Below are 17854 nucleotides of genomic sequence, written 5' to 3'. Positions count from 1 at the left end.
ATTAAAAACACTTGGGTTTGGCTGAAATGAAAATGAATTTCTTGTAACTTTCTGAGAGACACTGCTCACAGCAGGTGACTATTTTTGTACCTTGGCTTACTTCAGTGTCCTGAGAGGCTTTCCATCATGCTAAACATTGCACTGAAATGTCTGCCTTTTCCTGAATTACCTCTTCCTTTGTTTAATGTGTTTAAGAGGCTCAGACAATGAATATTTGTTATTTTGAATACACAAAAACACACTCTAACACACACACAAACAAACACACACACACACACACACACACACACACACACAGACACAAACACACACACATGAATGACTGTGTTGCTCTCCTGTGTGTGACACAGAGCGTGGAGCACCGCGTGCTGTCCAGGGACCCTTCCGCCGACCTGGAGTATAAGCAGCATCCGGACTCTGGCCTGTCCTCCCCCAATGCCACCATCTCTGCCTCGATCCCGGCGGCCCACTTCGACCTGGGCTCCCCCTCCAGCTCGCTGTCCAACTATGACTCGGCCAACTCCAGTCAATCCAGCACCGGGGAGAAGAGGAGCTCCTCGCCCCCCGTACGGCCCAACGCAGGTCAGCTTGGCACGGCTAAGACACCCTTGAGAAGGGCTTTTATGTGACAAACTTCATGGTGATAAGAAAAACACATACATGTTTCTGTTCAGGTAAAATCATTGAGCATGTCAGACTATCCACAGTTAAGTCTGGTTCGTTGTGCGGTGGGCATGTGACTAAAGCATTGTAAAGAAGTCACTAATTGGTCCATATACAGATGAATGTAAGTGCAAGTAAAGGGAACTTATGTAACAGTCGTCTCTCCACTCACACATGATGTCATCTGATGCCAGCCTGTTTTGTTTTTACAATACCATCACACCCACTTCACAATCACTCTCACACACAGATAGAGAACTCAGTTTGTGTGTGACATTGGTCAGATTCTGAACACTGCAATGTGTCTGCACACTTTGCATATAAACAGATTGTTTTTCCCACTGCCAAATATGACCATTACATGCAAATTATCCATCTCTTGCACTGTTTCCTTGTGTGTGTAGTTTTGAATTTGTTTTGAAGAGCATGCTTGTATTTTTGTCTACAGTCATGCTGTCTTTGGTGGGTTAATGCACCGTGTGTGTGTGTTATTACCAGAACAATGGTGGGAAAGCTGCTGCTCGGTGGGGTGGAAGGGATTTGGTGTAACTTTCTCTAAGGCACTGTCAGAGGCTCCAGTGGGTCACCACGGCAGCACTGGCCTCTAGTGGTGATACTCTGAAGTGCAGGAATCCACCAGCAATTTCACACAGAGAAGGGAACAGATAATGTTGTCATCCACAACTCTGTGTTTGGCATTAAAATCGATCCACTCCAAATATATCTGTCGTGGATATTCTCTTATTCCATCTAACTTCTATCTTACAGAAGAACAGAGCACACAGCAGCAAATAATTTTCTGATATTTATTCCACTTGCAAGCAGGGTGTCAGCTCGTTCTTGAGAACTGAGAACTGAGACCCCGAACTGATGTCTCACACACCTTTATTCTATTCAGTGGTAATACAATTCATGTTTCAGTGGAAAGTTACTGTTGGGAGGGGGAGCCATACTGTAGCACAAATCACCTGGGCTCTAGTGGTGAGAGCACTGAACTGTATGTGACATTTTTATTTTTCATGTGGTCATAGAGTTTTGTTACCGGGCTCTCTAAAGCGAATTACTAAACAATGAACTAAGTTCAATACAAACTGCATTAATTAAAAATAGTGTCACTACATTTACATTTAGTTATTTGTCAAATCTTTCTTTCTGGTAAAGGACAATGCCATCAAATAGTAGATCAAGGAAAACATTTTGAATCCCGAGTGGCATTAACATGAACATTTCATTTCATAGGACGTGCAAAGTGCATGACATTGCAGAAGAGTTGGGTAGAGTTGCAGGAAGAGTGATGGAGGAGTTTGTTACCATAACTATAACACCTGTAACTGAACCATGCTGAACCACATTTCACAACAGTAGCCCTGTGCATCACAGCACCTTGCTTGTCTCCTCCAGGTCCATCTGAGTCGGCCATCACAGACATGCAGACCTACATGGACATGCTGGACCCCGGCACCTCGGGCACACAGAAGGACGGTGGAAGAGTGAGTGAGCCGCTTCCTCCGCCGCCAGCCTTTCCGCCTCCCCCACCCCCTCCTCCGTGTGCGCGGCCTCCGCCACCCCCTACTTACCCAGCCCCCGCACACCCGGAGGAGCCCTCCGCTGAGATGTACCTGAAGGTGAAGAGCAACCTCCGCCACGTGGAGAGTGACGGCTCCAAGAAACAGGTGCGCTGTGCAACTCAAACGGCATTACAGCAATTCAATTCAATTCGATTTTATTTATACAGCACCAAAACAATAGAATTGTCTCAAGGTGCTTTACAGAGCCCAGTGAAAATCAGATAGTCAGCAAACTCATATGCACTGTGTTTTCCTACTCCAAACAAAACCCTGCCATTCTATATCCCATTCTTCATTTAATCCATGGTATGCCACACAATGCCATCTGACATCTGGCTATCTGATTTGCTGTAGAGCCTCATATGTTTTGTGTGCCACACTTTCCATTCAGGCTGAGAGTGGTGCTCAACTCATGAGGATTTTCCTGAAGTAGATCTTTTGACAACATAGGTGTGAAAAGGGATTCACCCCATCACATAAGTGGATGACTGAATTGACCGATGAACTAGTGACTGAATTGATTGATGTAGGCCTACCAGCTTTCAAATGATGTAGTGGGCTTTGATAGATAACTGATTGGAGGCTTTTAACCAAATGCGATTTCTCTTCAAAATGGACTGTTTTATGTTCTAGGAATACACACCACCCTGCCCTCATATGCATGAGCTGATTATGTATGTGCGTGTTCATTTTGTATTTATAGGCATACAGACCATGCTTGTGGAACATATCACATTGATCATGTCAATACATGACAGAAGATCAGTAGCCTTCCTAGCGCACATGCCCTGATTAACTCGAACTTCTTATAACCAATCTGGCCACACACACAAGAATGCAACATCAAGGTGCTTATGGCGTTTTATAACTAAGATGATTGGTGCAACCTCATGTATTGCCTTGCTGAACTAATTTCAGCCACGAGTCCTTCTTTAACCTCCTGGGAGCTTCCTGTAGCTAGTCTACTTCTGACATCTCCTTCACCAGCATCAGCCCATTAACCTCTATCACCTCTTGGATCCTGGTCCTGTGTCCCTTTCACACACACGGTCTACTTTATCTCTCATCGGCGGTGACAGCTAACAGGGACACAGTCATGGGTGGACCAGTTGGATGTGATCAGCGGTGACAGCTGACTGGGTCACAGTCATGGGTGGGCCTGTGGGCCCCACTGACCCCTACCTTTAGAGTAAGCTGGTGAAACTAGCGATTATGTGCGCGCGGTCGCACGGAACCAACCCGTGAATGACAGTTCATGGGGTAGCAGGGGGACACCCAGGGGCTGGGAAAGGGTAAAAACAGTGCTGAAACAGGCCCATACATCCATGTTGAGGTCTTGTTTGAATTGGTGGCCTACGTGCTTGCTGTAGAGGGTTCAGACCTTGGGCTCTGTAAAGAGCCTTGAGAATAGTTAATGATGCTATTTAAATGAATAAAATTGAATATAATTGTTGCAACATCATTCAATATAAATGAGAAAAGGAGTTCAGTATTATCTTAACTCCTGTCTGTTGTGCTTTAGAAAACATGGGATACTAGACAAATGAGATATAGTGTGGGAGTAGTTTGAGGAATGATGGGTGGTCACAGAGTTTATTGATGTGATGATTACATGTTCATGAAACTGAGTAATCTATTTCATGACTGATGGTTGAAAAACAAACCAAATAGACTTGGCATGTTTTGCAGATAATGGAATTAAACACAGCCTCTCATGCATGTAGTATATATTTTGTTTCTCCCAAGGTTCAGTACGCTCAAATTACACTTAGTTGTATCAAATAATTCTCATGGGACCAAGGAACTCAAAGACATTTGCTGCTTGGCTGGCAGTCTAATTAAACGTAATTGATCTGACATGAAGAAAACCAGGTGTCCAGCCCTCCACAGTACCCGTGTAGGTGTTCTGGAGGCTATGCCGTCAACGTGAAAATCAGGCTGTGACATGAAACACAACTGTAAACATAGGCACAGTGTACCTGTGAGCCATGAATGAAATGCTAAAATGATTTAACCCGCTCTACTTTGGTTGACAGACGAACCCGGAACCATTTTGTTCATGTCTAGTGCTAGCAGTAGCCAACCACCCTCACCCCTAGTGCCTCTTCTCTGTTTGGGTGCATATCTGCGGCCAGGACAGTCATTGGAAGCTAAAAGAACTTTCCGGGAGGTGGTGGCGGGGTTAATGAGGCAAAATGGCACGCAGCGTCCTCAGTAAAAATGGAGGCCGCTGCACTGGCCAGGGCAATTGGGGGAGAGTGTTGGGGAGGGGACTGGATGGGGATGGGACCTGAGCTTCAGCGTCCTAATGAGCGACAGAGAGTAACAATAACCCCGGCCCCCAGCTCCACACACACACAATGTTGTTTTTGTGCTCGCTGCGCCTTAATGAGGATCCTCATTATGGCAGCGGCCCATCTGATGGGCTCAATGTTAATTTCACTAATTAAGCTGTGGTTTGCTGCAAACATTTCAGGGGCTTGTTCTGTCAGGAGCAACATCACTGTGTTGATATAGTGGAGATTCAGATTCAGTTGTTTAGGGACATTTACTTTTACTTCAGTTAGCAGTACAGTGGACTGGTTGTTGTTCACTTGAGCCAAAGGATACCTGTGCAATATCTTCTCAGTGTGTGACCACAGCAAGCGATCATGTTGTAACTTGGCAGAACAATGTTTTTCTTTGATTTAGTCTGATTCGGCTATTAGGTGGCTAATCCTTTTTTGAGTGTAATGCAAGACAATTCTGTCTGCATGTGCTGTTTGTGTGTGTTGTCTGTGCGTGTTGTCTGTGCATGTTGTTGGTGTGTGTTGTTGGTGTGTTGATTGTGTGTGTTGCATTTCTTGAATTAGACTCTTGCACCTTTAGAGGCGATGTATTTCTTTTCTGATGACAGTTTCAGGGTGCTGTAAGTTATTGAGTGAACACGCGCACCTCACTGAGAAGTGGAAAGACAATTTGGGGAAAAATAGATAAGAGTACTAGTACAAGGACTTATCTGAATCTTCAGTCTCACTGCTGTGACCCCACATTGTAATTTCCCAAAAACTTGTTCTAGGAAGTCAACACCGAACCCTACTTCCTGTCTGTGTGACTGCCACTGGCTAGAAAAGGGAGAGTGTCAGGACAGAGAGAAAGAGAGAGGAGAAAAAGAGAGAGGGGGTGAGATGGCAGTGAGAGTGTCAGAGTAGCATGTGGAGGGGTTTTAATGATCCTTCTCACCAGCTTAGTCTCAGGTGTGTGTGTGTGTGTTTGTGTGTGTGTGTGTGTGTGTGTGTGTGTGTGTGTGTGTGTGTGTGTGTGTGTGATGGGATGATTGGCTTTCATTAACAGTGAAAGCACTGGCTTGCCCCCAGGGGCACACACACAGATCCTCTGTAATTGTGTTGAATGGGGGGATGGGGGGAGAGGAGAAAGCACCTGAACAAAGATCCAGCACACCTGGGGAAAACAATCTGCCCCCGGACGCCATAGAAACACTAGCACCAAGGTAACCACACACCCAGGCCAAGCACTGTGATCCGTGCCTCCACTTTGACTTTGTATCAGTTTAGCCCCATCATCAGGGTTTGAACATCACTGTCCCTTTCATTTTAAAGTACACATACACACTATGGTCACAAAACAAACATACCGAGATGACACCTGCTGTTTCGTTCTTTTTTTTACTACATTTTCATGTTATGAATGGAGGCTTTATGGACAGCGATCTGCTCTGTATCCGATAGCACACCTGTGACCCGGACACACAATGCATTTTGCATGTTTCGGCAGGCGACTTGACTCATCGAATGGGCCACTCAGGCATTCAAAGCCCTCCTAGAACTCTCCTATCAGTTCATCACACCACACACTCACGGGAGTCTATCATTCTCATCTCCACGTACAGACAGTAATCTTATCATCCGCCCCATGATGAAATGTTAGCAATGGCGCTCACAAGCATATCCCCCCCACCCCACCCCACCCCTCTCTCCTGCACCACGGCTAGAAGTAATCACAATCCCCCCACCACTCGTAAAACCAAAAGTAATCTGCGAGCCGTTGCCACCCGATCCCTAGCAGCCACAGCCATGCGCCCGCCTCTCCCGTGGCTCCGCTTTGCATAAGAGGGCCTCCGTGGCTCCCTGCGCTCTGGTTGGTCGGGGGCCGAGGGGTGATGTCACCGCGGTGGAGAAGCGGTAGGTGTTTTATTGATGAGGGTTGCTGGGTAAAGGGAGAGGGCAGGTAGAGTGACACATGCCGAGAGGCGCTGGGATCTGGTGACATCTGTGCTGTGCCGTACTCTGCTGTGCTGTGCCGTGCCGGGTCTGTGCTGGTCTGTGTTGAGTTGAGGGGAGCTAGGCTGAGCTGCACCTCTAGGCTTTTGCAGCTGGAGGAGGCATCACTGTGGCCCCATCATCTGAGAGGGTAAGAGAGGAATCTGATGGTATGCCACTTGTGGAGGGGATCTTTATTTATTTATTTATTTATTTATTTAAGAGGGAAAGGGTTCTTAAGTATAGGGGAGGGAACTAAAATGATTTTGTAATCAGGGTATTTGGAAGTTTCAGCCTTCTAGTTCTAGTTCTGTTTGTGGATTTGTGGTTCCAATTGCTGTTTGAGTTTCTACTCCGGAGTGTCTTTGAAGTGTCTTTGTGGAGGCATGTTGTGCTGGTACAGCCTGTTCTTTCTGTCTGACAGCTGTCTTCATTTGGATTCATTTTATGTATTTCCTTTCTGAATTCTGCGAGTAGTTGAACCTGTTTGCCGGATAGCCTCATCGCTATCACGCTTGATGTTAACGTTTTCCAAGCAAAAGACACCTCGCTATGTTGACAGTTATAGGCACAGAAGGCTGGTTTGTTGAAAGTGTTCCTGAAGATGAGTAAGGTGACGATACTGTGATGCTGGGGATTCAAAAGATGGTGAGACCTTTGGAAGGCACTAGTAATGTTATATAGAGGCCTTGGACAGTGGGAGATGGTCGTGCAGCTGCCGCGTAAGGAGGTCAGACAGGGAGGGCGTTCAGACAGCCGTCTCCCTGGAGAGTGGCAATCAAAACGCCTGCCCCTCCCTTTTCTCATATTACATGTCCTTTGGGAAGCAGGCCTTTGATGGGAACAATGACTCAACAATGGCTCCATGGGAGGACAATGGCCCCCGGGGGCCCACACTTCAGAAGAGGATATTCATCTGCGGTGGCTGTTGCTATTGTGCTGTCCTTCGGGACCACGAACAATATGGCTGACTTTAAGACTGAAATTGAAACCACCATTGAAATGTTTTAAGCCCCCCCTCTCCAAAATGCAATCCCATTGATAAAATCAGGATCCTTGATATGGATTCAGCATGCCATATCTGATTGAGATGAATGAAATGGTTTGTGAATGATCCTTGGTTGTACAGATGTGGATGCCCATTCTTTGTTGGTTGTAATTTTTCATTACTAAGATCATTGCTTTCCACTACGGAATGGTGTAACAACCCACCTAACGGCTCTGACCACATATGTTAGTATCTACAGTATTATTCTTAGTCTTCCTTACGTGATGACATTAGTATTATCCTATATTATTAACACAATAAGGTGTATAAGCCTATAACATACTGAACATCATTCTATTTTCTTTCTGAAAGAGTGTGAGAAGAAGAACGTTTGGTGAGGACTGGCACATGATTTCAAAAGGCTGTGTGTCAATGCAAATTAATTTGCATTAGTGAAAACAGCAGGAAAAACAGCAATTTAACAAATACACAAATAGAAGACTCCATACGAGTGTGAGGTGGAGAGGAAGTTAGAGGAATTGAATCCAGCCATGTCTTTAGTCTCTGCACTGGCATTTAGAATTAAACCTCATGCCATACTAGACATTTCCCTGATACAAAACTATTTCAAAGTGATGACTGTAGTGATTTAAATAGATTTTTAAATATATATTTTTTAATTCTGGTCCTGCACAAATGTAAAAATGCAACTCAAACACAACATGAATTGTCTAAGTGAGATGGCATTTTAAAATGTCCATTAACCTTTGGCAAAGAAACCATATCCACCATATCTTCCTGCAGTATGACATTCTTCCTACATCTCCGCTCAAACACTCTCTCCTCTCATTTCCCACGGCCCAGAAGAGAGCTGCGGACCGCGAGTACACAGTCCATTTTACATATGGCCTCAGCGGAGAGGGTCACACCTGAGGTCTGACCTGGGGTCACCGCCCTCCAGGGTCTCACACCGGCTATGGTGGTGGTTGAAACTGAGAAGGAGTCTACACACACACACACACAAACACACACACACACACACACACACACACACACACACACACACACACACACTACACATGCACACACATGGGCCAACGCCAACCTATGCAAATATAGGAAGACTGTATGCTTTCAGGCACAAACACTCATGGCCTATACAGGAGTATATACAGAAAAAGGCCTGTACAGAGTAATCCCCCACCCCCGCCTGAGAAAGATGACCTTCCTAGTGCACGTGACGTTGGGTTTTGCCTATTGTAACAGGTTTAGCCCCAGTAAAAAGTATTTTTGTTTTCTCCTGGCTTTGGGCAAACGTTCCTTCGGTCACATGGGACCAGTCATGAAAATCCCCATAAGGAGCTGAGACAGGGCTTACACAACTCTGTCGCCTGGCTGTTTGCATAAACTTATGGCATTGTTAAAGTTGTCATAAGCATGCATCGCTCACCTCCGGCTGAGTGTATTTATACTGGATATTACAGAATTAGTCTTGCTAGTGGATGTAATGGGTATTTATAAACAGTGTCTTGTTTCCTGCATAGACTTTCTGGAAAGTAAAACTGTTGGAATGTGTTAATCCCCTTTTGATTCGAATGTCTGAAGTCGGATCAAGAGTTGTTTCTAATAAATCCACCTACAGAAGGTCCTCTCAGGTCAAGCCGACCACAAACATTGGGAAAGTGACCTAACCAAATTCACCGTTCCTCCACCTTTCCCCTGCAGCTGGAAGCAGGCGAAAACCCGGACCGGTTGAGGAGGGTTGACTCCAACAGGAAGTCCAGGAGCTTCAACAAGCAGCCCAGCACTGGGGACTACTACAAGGCTCTGGGCAGTGACACGGCAGAACCCCGCGGAACCAGGAGCATGGCCCCTAACGAGGAGGTAAACAATGGCTCTCCCTTAGAGACACTGGCAGTGATGGAAAATGGGAGAGAAACCCTGGACATCTACCACACACACACACACACACACACACACACACACACACACACACACACACACACACACACACACACACACACACACACACATGGAAATCAAGCAGTGCTTATTCAAGTCATGGTTCATATCTGATCCAATGTGTCGGAAAGGAAATCTGACACCAAATTATCAACATGAAAACAGATTAGCTGTGGGATGCTGGGAATTCTGCCACAGCAGAATAAATAATTTCACAAGGTATACTAGTTTGCTATTATAACACACACACACAGAGTCACAGACACGCACACATGCACACACACTGCATATCACTTGTAAAGAAGCAGACCTAGCAAATTATGATAGGAATGGTATGCACAAACCACACACTGACACAAAAGTAATTTCATCTTAATTTATTTAATGATAACTTTTTTATTCCAAAGAAGGTCTTTCTATTCTTGTTGAAGACCCTAATAAATAGATACAAATAACTAACTTATGGGTTTATTGACAATACTTCCTTGTACTCAAACAATCTCACACATCTCCATTACATAGTGCAGAAGTGAACAGATACACAGTGCTGGAGTGTTCACCTGTGCTTTCCCGGTTGTTATGTAAGACTGTACAGTAAAGCCGTTGGCCTTTGTTTCTGTGGCTCAGCCCTGCCAACGCCCTTATTTCCATCAGGATCTCACCCACACCCTACTGTGTAAACTCAGTTTACTCGCTCTCAGCCACTTTTAAGACGAACGCTGCACCAACCTGAACCCGGTGCGGAGGACCGTAGTACCCCACACAGCGGACTAACACGCTTTCTTTCTGCTGGATTTCCTTCTGCGCTGGGGTGGTGCAGAGTGACATCCAGCGGGCCCAAGGTCACGCCAGCGCGGCCACGTCGGGCTCAGCGCGACAGACACTCCTGAAGCCGGCCGGCTTCTGCTGAGCCTCTCGGACTCATCCCAAATAGCGCGCACGCGTCAGTGGTGGGTCCCCCCCGGGGGAAACAGTGGGAGGAGGAGGAGGAGGATGAGGAGCTGGGTGTTGTCCGATGCCCCACCACAGGGTCGGTCTAATCCCCACTGAGCCTAATTAGGCTCCCAGTGGGGTGTGCCCGGGTCCCCGCAGAGGCAGATGGGCGTGAAGCCTGAGCAAGGCTAATAACAACTCCCAGGAGTGTGCTGGGGCTTGGGGTGGGGTGGGGGGGTGAGTGCCCACGCCCCCACCAGCTGGAGTGGGGTAGTGGCACGTGCCGGCAAAGGGTGGGGGCTCGGAGGTCACGGGCTATTAGATTAGTGTCAGTTGTGACAGGCTACAGATGGGAATGATAGACTGGAGATGCCAGTTGATGAGACAATTCCGGGAGGAGTGGCAGATGTCCCGCTCATGCCAGTGAACCCACCCACTCACCCCCCCGAACCCCCCTTCCCCACACACACACACAGATCATATTCAATTATCCAGTAATCCCTGGAGAGGCTGTTAAAGACTGCCCTGAGTCAATATGTGCGTTTTGGGGAAAGTTGGGGTCAGAGTGGGGCTTATTAGTGGGGTGAGCAGAACCACGGGTGGGGGTTGGCAGTTCAATTCAAAGCAGACGTCCGTGACAGACGGAGGATCGTGCCTGGGAAGAGTGCTGGAATTTGAAAGTCAAACTTGTCACCTGCCCACGCGAGAGGAAGAATCCGTCAGCAAAAAACAGACAGCACTATGTGTTTATTTGAAAAGGGACAGTGTACATTGATAAACATTTCCCAAGAAAAATGTAAATGCACCGGAATTAGCTAGGTTAGCTAATCCGTTGTCCCTTGGCAGGGCATGACAGAGAGATACGGAAATAAAAGAAAGAAATAATAATACAAAATTATATAATTAAAAGAAATAATAATAATAAAAAAAGATAAGCAACAGTTTGACAAAACAGTGCAGTTAAGAAAACAAATCGTAAAAACCAGACAGACATACAAGGTAAACAACAGAGTGACAAAACAGTGCAGTTAAGATAACAACGTGTGGTTAGAGGAAGATATTTTAGAACTTGCGTAGGATATGAAAATACTGTAAAAACACTCACTTCTGTGTATAATCATGTCAGTTGTTAATATCCATGTGAATTTGCATTAATTGTATAATTGTATAATTATTTATGTGACCTTGTTAAACAGGGTTCCGTGCTGTTGGAGGAGCCGACAGAGAACAGCCCAAGCCCAGAGAACGGTTCTGCGGAGGAACTTCCCCTGCCTCCCCCTCCTCCCCCCCTACCTCCTAGCAACCCGACCCCTCCTCCACCACCCCCACCACCCCTGCCCTCCGAGACGGCCATGCCACCTCAGTACTCCGCATCAGGCTCCACCTCAACCCAGCGCCGTTCCTCCTCCTCCTCTGGAAGTGAGTGATGCTAACTGGAAAAACTGTTTTCAACTGTGTTGTTCTTCCTTTTTCTTTTCTTTTTCTGTTCTTTCCCTTCCAATTCTATATCACTTTTTTTTCTGTCATCCTCTGTCAGTCTCTTTTTCTCCCATATATAGTGACACTCAGCACATGTTGGAGTTGTTCAGTAGTTCAGATGCTCCCCGCTTCAGCAGAGGCTGAAATGGCTGTGTGGATGTGTTTGAGTGTGTGTGTGTTCAATGTAGGTAGAAGGATCTGCCAGGTCTCACACCTGTGTCTAGCCCAAAAGTGTGTAGACGTAGTTTACTGTCTTTTAAAGCCACAGTGCCTAAAGTCACCTGCCATAGCCTATGAAAAGCCTGACTGATTTTTAAACATACATACAAATGTATACAAACTAATATATACTTACATATACATATAATACACATATATATATTTTTTTTACATTATACAGCTTCATAAAATAACACTGAACAGGTTGTAGCTCCAGAGTGGTTTGTAGGCGTGCTGGTTGATCCAGCTGGGTTAGAGAGAGACGGCTGAGTGAGTGTGTCAGGAGCGTGGCAGCCCTGTGGCTGAGTCTGCGAGGGTGCGCAGACTGCTTGAATCTTTGACGTTAACCGGCCGCGCCAGCCGGCAGAACGGGGTAAACATGAGCTGAGTCTGGCCACCCTCGTCCAAAATTTATACCCCGGGGGGCTACCGTTACCTCCTGTGCGGGTTTAGGGTTCGTCCTGCCATTTGCTTAATTGGGCCACTTCCTCAAAAACCCTACCCACACTCAAAACATGCAAAGTACAGTCTTATTCGTATACGTTCAGATATGTGTGTTATTGCGGCGATGTAAATAGGTGACTAAATGTCTGTACAGTGTCAGAACCAGACTGGTTTCTTGCTGTTCAGCTGGTCGCTGTATTGAAGCTCTGATGAACATGATGCTGATACATGTCACAATATGTGAACTGCTGCATAACCAAACTAAACTGCATTGATAGAGCTCGTTGTGATACGATTTCTACAGTGTTTCATGATACTAAAGTACTTGAGTTCTTGTGTTTGTGTGTGTGCGTGCGTGCGTGCATGTGTGTGTGTGTGTATGTGTGTGCGTGTGTGAGTGAATGTATGTGTGAACGTGTGTGTGTACTTGTATCTGTTGAGTATTTTTTTAGAGATCAGTTATTGAATTTGCAGCCTTAGAATGCTGTTTGCTCTGTAGCCCAATATCAACAGTATCTCAGTCAGTGTGCTTTGTCCAAACCCATCATATTTACCTTGTCCAGCATGTGCATTGTTTGAATGGGGCGGATGTGGTGTCATTCACTAACTAGCATGCTGTTCCATTCTGTTCTCTTCCCTTCTCTCTTCTGTTCTTTCCTTTTCTCTGTGGAACAACCCTTTTCTCCCTTTTCATCCTCCTGTCATCCCCTCCACGCTCTCTTCCTCTGTCTGTGTGGACGCGGAACACCTGTCTGTCTGTTTACATTCCACCTCTTCACCTCCTCCTTTATTTGTCCTCTCTCTCTCTCTATCTCTCTCTCTCTCTCTCTTTCTCTATCTCTCTCTCTCTACCTTTATCTCTATTTTTCTTTATTTCTCCCCCTCCCCATTTTGTTCTGTTTTCCCTTTCATTGTTCCTTCTCTTTCTCTGATGTTTTCCTTTCCTGTGCCATCTTTCCTCTCCTCTTTAATTCTCTTCTCTCCCTCTATCATGCTGTGTCCACCCTCCTCTGTCACTCTCCTTACCTCCTTATGCTCTTCACTCTCACTCTCTTTGCTTCTGGGCTCTTCTCTTGTCTTGTCATATCTCCTCTTCGATCTCTTCCATCTCTCTTCTCCTGTTACGTTCTCTTCTCTCCTTCTCTCCTCTCTTTTTTTTTCTTTTCCCCTCTTCTTGTTTTTATATGTGTCCTTGTCCTCCGCCTGTCCTGAAGGAGGGGACGTGTCCTCTGCTCACCTGTCTCCCCATACCCAGTCCACCACAGCTGCTCCGGAGTCCCTCAGACAGATGAAGAGTGAGTATCCACCCCCCCCCCCCCTACCTCCACTGGGTGTTGAGGGCAGGGGGAATCCCCCACTTTTCCATACCACGCAGCACTCTCACCTCATATCCTCAGTAGTTCAGCAGTAATAGAGGACCACTATGGCTTCTCAAGGGAAGTGAAGCAGATGGCTGACAACAGTTTATTTATTTCTCTTCGGGAGAATATCTCCGTGGGATCAGTGTTCTGAATCGTTGTTGATGTTGACTGAGAAAGAAAACTAAAACTAAAGATGGAGGTGGAGTTAGAAGGACCTAGAAAGAGACCAGCCTTGAACAGCACAAATAAGGTGACTGTTACAGTTGTGAGCCTTTTGGTTCGTCACCCACTGGCCTGTGCAGCTGGGCGGTGTTCACCTGGGTGAGGTGCTCCTCCCTCTGCCACCTGGCACGGCTGTCCTCTCTGGCCCTGGCCCACGCCCACGCCTTAAAGCTGGCCTCTTGGCAGTGCAGCCCAGGCACTGGCACATCTGTACCGAGGACCATGCCGCTGTTCCCGAGGGCCTCACTCTGCTCCGATTCACCCATTACGGCCTCCGGCGTCGACCCAAGGCTGACCATGAGGATCAGCCAGCAGCTAAACCCTGACGGTAGGATAGGTCTAGATTGGTGAAGGCAGATGATAAGATGGAGGTTAGAGTAAATGTTGATATAGATAAACCATGGGTGACGACGATAACGATGGTGATGATGACGATGATTGTTTTACTGATTGATTCAGTTTTTTTTTTTTTTACGGACAGAACTAAGAATACAAAATATCAAGTGCCATCTTCCCTTGCACAAGTACTTTTTCAGACGACTAAGTTGATTCCTACACTGAATAGTTGAAAAACCAAACTGACCCCAACCTGTAGAGCAATTTCCTATGTGTGTTCCACATGAAATGCTTTGTGGATGTTGACAGAAGTCTAAATGTTTGCCTGATAAAACATGACTAAAATATGACTTCATCAGACTCAGAGTTTACGTAAAGTTAGTGGGCCCCAGCCTGGCAGCCATCTAGATGGTTGGCGTTTGTGTGGGTGTGTTTGGCCACATTGTTTACTGCTTGTTTGCTTTGTGTGTGTGTGTGTGTGTGTGTGCATGTGTGTGTGTGAGTGTGTATATGTCTCTGTGTGTGTGAACTCTCTCTTAATCCCAGAGCGAACTGTGGCACTGTCCTCTTTGTGTGTGTGTGTGTGTGTGTGTGTGTGTGTGTGTGTGTGTGTGTGAGAGAGAGAGAGAGAGAGAGATAGAGAGAGAGAGAGAACTGAGAGGGGGGTGAAAGCCTGGACTTAAATCCATTCCCAATTTGGCAGACGCTCTCTGTCACTGCCAATTATGGCTGATTCCTTTAGATTTCCCCGACAGCACTGGGCCCTTAAGAGTTACACTCATTTTCTTTCCACACAGCCCATAGATGTGAGTGACTGGGTGAGAGAGAGGGAGGGAGAGGGAAAGAGAAGGAGAGGGCGTGAGGGAAAGAGAGAGGGAGTGAGAGAGGGCAGGCAGTGAAGCAGTCCGTGTGGTGCCATTGCCTAGCGCTAAGAAGATTTCTCCCTCAGGTATGAAGGCAGGAAGGACGCGTCGATAGAGCGTTGTGTGTGCAAAAGGTTTTTTTTTTTTTTTTTTTTTTAAACAGGAGCTTTCCAGTAACAGCAACAGGTGATGTATCTATCTCTGTTCTCAACTTGAACCGAAACGTACCTGTTTGAAATGGAGGAAGTCAGTCAATGCGACACAGAAAGGGAATGCAGAGAGATGCAGTGCCTAGGACTGTTTTAGCTGTTTGTTCAGTTGCTAATTGATTATAATTATTCGGATAGCACCGGTTTTCTCCCATCATGTAGGTGTATGACCTACTTTACTGTCGGTGTATGCATTTGTTTGTGACTGTGTCTACTCCAGCTTATTCTCTTTGTGTTGTTTTGGAGTGTTATTATTAATTGTTACAATTTGACGGAATATATCTGACAAGGTTGCATCCGGCCTTTCCTGATGAGGGAGTTTTGTGGTGTTGAAGTATGTATTCCATGTTATTGAACAATAAGTCTGAAGTAAAGCATTACGTATATAGTTCAGAATGTCTATATGAACAGTTAGCTTTGTTCTGTTTTCCTGGTGTGCTGAACTGTGAAACAAAAGTGCCTTTTGTTTTGAGAATTATAAATTAACACAAAATAAAGCCAGATTTCAGTGTACTGTTGCATTTAAGCAGATTATGTTTTGCAAGCGTGTGGCAGTGTCCTTTATAACAGCTCATTCTAGAAAACTCCAATGCGATTATATTTTTAAAATGGATAATCATAGCCACAGACTTCCGCATCACTGCATCCCCCTCAAATTCAGCTGAAATTCAACCGAAAATAGATTGAATGATGTTTTGTCTCTGTTAGTTTGCATTGTATGTGTATCAGAAAAGAATGTGTGGAGTACAATATGAACAATATGGACTTCACCTCCAGGTTAACTTTGGAAGGGATTATATATTCTGGTGCTCCTCTCCTGCCCTGGTAACAGATACCAGTCATTAGATGTGGCTGTGAGTGTGTATGTGCACCATTGTGCCACTTGTTTGGTGCTCTCTGCCTGTCCCCCAGCACTCTGTGCCGGGCAGATGAAATATTTAACCACACGGCGCTTCTTTCTGTCTGCCGCTGTCATTCAGCAGGCCGGGCGCTCTCTTTCGCTCGCTCTCTCTCTCTCTCTCCCTCTCTCTCACTCTCTCTCTCACTCTCGGGCTCACTTTCCCCTCCATCTTTTGTCTCAGGTTCGAAATCCTTCAACATGATGTCCCCCACTGGTGACAATTCAGAGCTGCTGGCTGAAATTAAAGCAGGGAAGAACCTGAAGCCAACGCCCCAGACCAAAGGATACACCACCGTCTTCTCCAACAGTGGCCCGACTGGCCCAAATGTAGGTCCAACCACACACACACACACACACACACACACACACACACACACACACACACTCAATACTATAAGATAGGGTAGAAAGGGTGGATTAACAGGTTGAAAGTGAATGATGGTCAATTCTAAATGAGGCGGAAAATGGACAGAGCTATGAGCTAATGCATGTACATTAACTGTTCAGTTGAATGGCTGAATGGAATGGATGGGAGGATTGAGGGTACAGATGACACTGATGGATTGGATGGAAGTACGACTGTGTAAATATGCGTAGCGTGGCTGCTAGCGGTATTTGAACAGTGTGGAGCTGTGAGCACGCAGAATGATGATGGATGGGCGGGGCACAGTGACCTCAGCAGAGTGGGTTTGTTTAGAACAGAGCAGCTGACTGCTGTTTGCTTGTCTTGACGACCAGGTTCACTTCCTTAGATACTGGCATAGCAGGTGAGCATTAAGTCATCAGTACTTACTGCAAAGTTATGTGACGCTGTAAGAGCCCAGTCAGACCCAGACCCTCAAGAGCTTATGATGATTCTTAAAACACTACGTCACCTAAGCCCAGGATTTCTGTCCTTACTTCATTTTTGTCATGGCAACAGTGATAGATTTTATTACTGTTTTTCTATTGTGTTGATGATTCATTCCACTCCATCCTTCAGACCTTTTGTAGGAACATTAAGATCTGTAAATACAGCGCAGATTGTAGAACTTAACTCATAATACAATTTTAAGCTGAATTGGAACTCAGTTCCTGCAGTAAGCATGTGCACATAAACCCAGTGACCCGTCACCCGGTCTTTTTGTTCACACAACAAAAGAATCGAGTCGCGTGATTAATTTGACATCAGTGTACCAGCTGGAAGTTTCTCTGTCATTATTACTGTTACTGATAATTCAGAGTTAATGTTTCTAAAGACAGGTCATCTTCAATTTTAATTAACAGGCGAAGCAGTATGTTAACCAGAGGCGATTGTCTGAGAGGGTAACTTTCTCTTTTGTTACGAACAATGTATGCATCCAGTTATTCCAATCAAAAACTTTCACAGTATAAAATTATTAATCAGTTTAGTTAGATACTACTCACACTTCTTTTGCCTTGCTCAGGTGTCCCGTTAAACTTGTCA

General features: G+C 45.7%; 1 protein-coding gene across 7 annotated transcripts in view; it reads left to right on the top strand.

Moving 5' to 3' along the window:
• The window catches only part of espn (espin), a 48366-nt gene that overhangs the window by 19197 nt on the left and 11315 nt on the right, over positions 1–17854 (top strand). For 2 of the 7 annotated variants that reach the window (XM_031566232.2, XM_031566230.2), the window contains exons 6-12: positions 351–582; positions 2065–2336; positions 9204–9362; positions 11570–11792; positions 13730–13810; positions 16589–16734; positions 17674–17712. In XM_031566232.2, the coding sequence (XP_031422092.1) occupies positions 351–582; positions 2065–2336; positions 9204–9362; positions 11570–11792; positions 13730–13810; positions 16589–16734; positions 17674–17712 (1152 nt within the window). The remainder of the gene's footprint in view (positions 1–350; positions 583–2064; positions 2337–9203; positions 9363–11569; positions 11793–13729; positions 13811–16588; positions 16735–17673; positions 17713–17854) is intronic. The other 5 variants (XM_031566234.1, XM_042707634.1, XM_031566236.2 and 2 more) reach the window with 4 other exon arrangements.

This window comes from Clupea harengus, chromosome 4, assembly GCF_900700415.2.
Source record: "Clupea harengus chromosome 4, Ch_v2.0.2, whole genome shotgun sequence".
In the NCBI taxonomy this organism is placed as follows: Eukaryota; Metazoa; Chordata; class Actinopteri; order Clupeiformes; family Clupeidae; genus Clupea; species Clupea harengus.
This window is presented reverse-complemented; position numbering and strand designations above follow the sequence as displayed.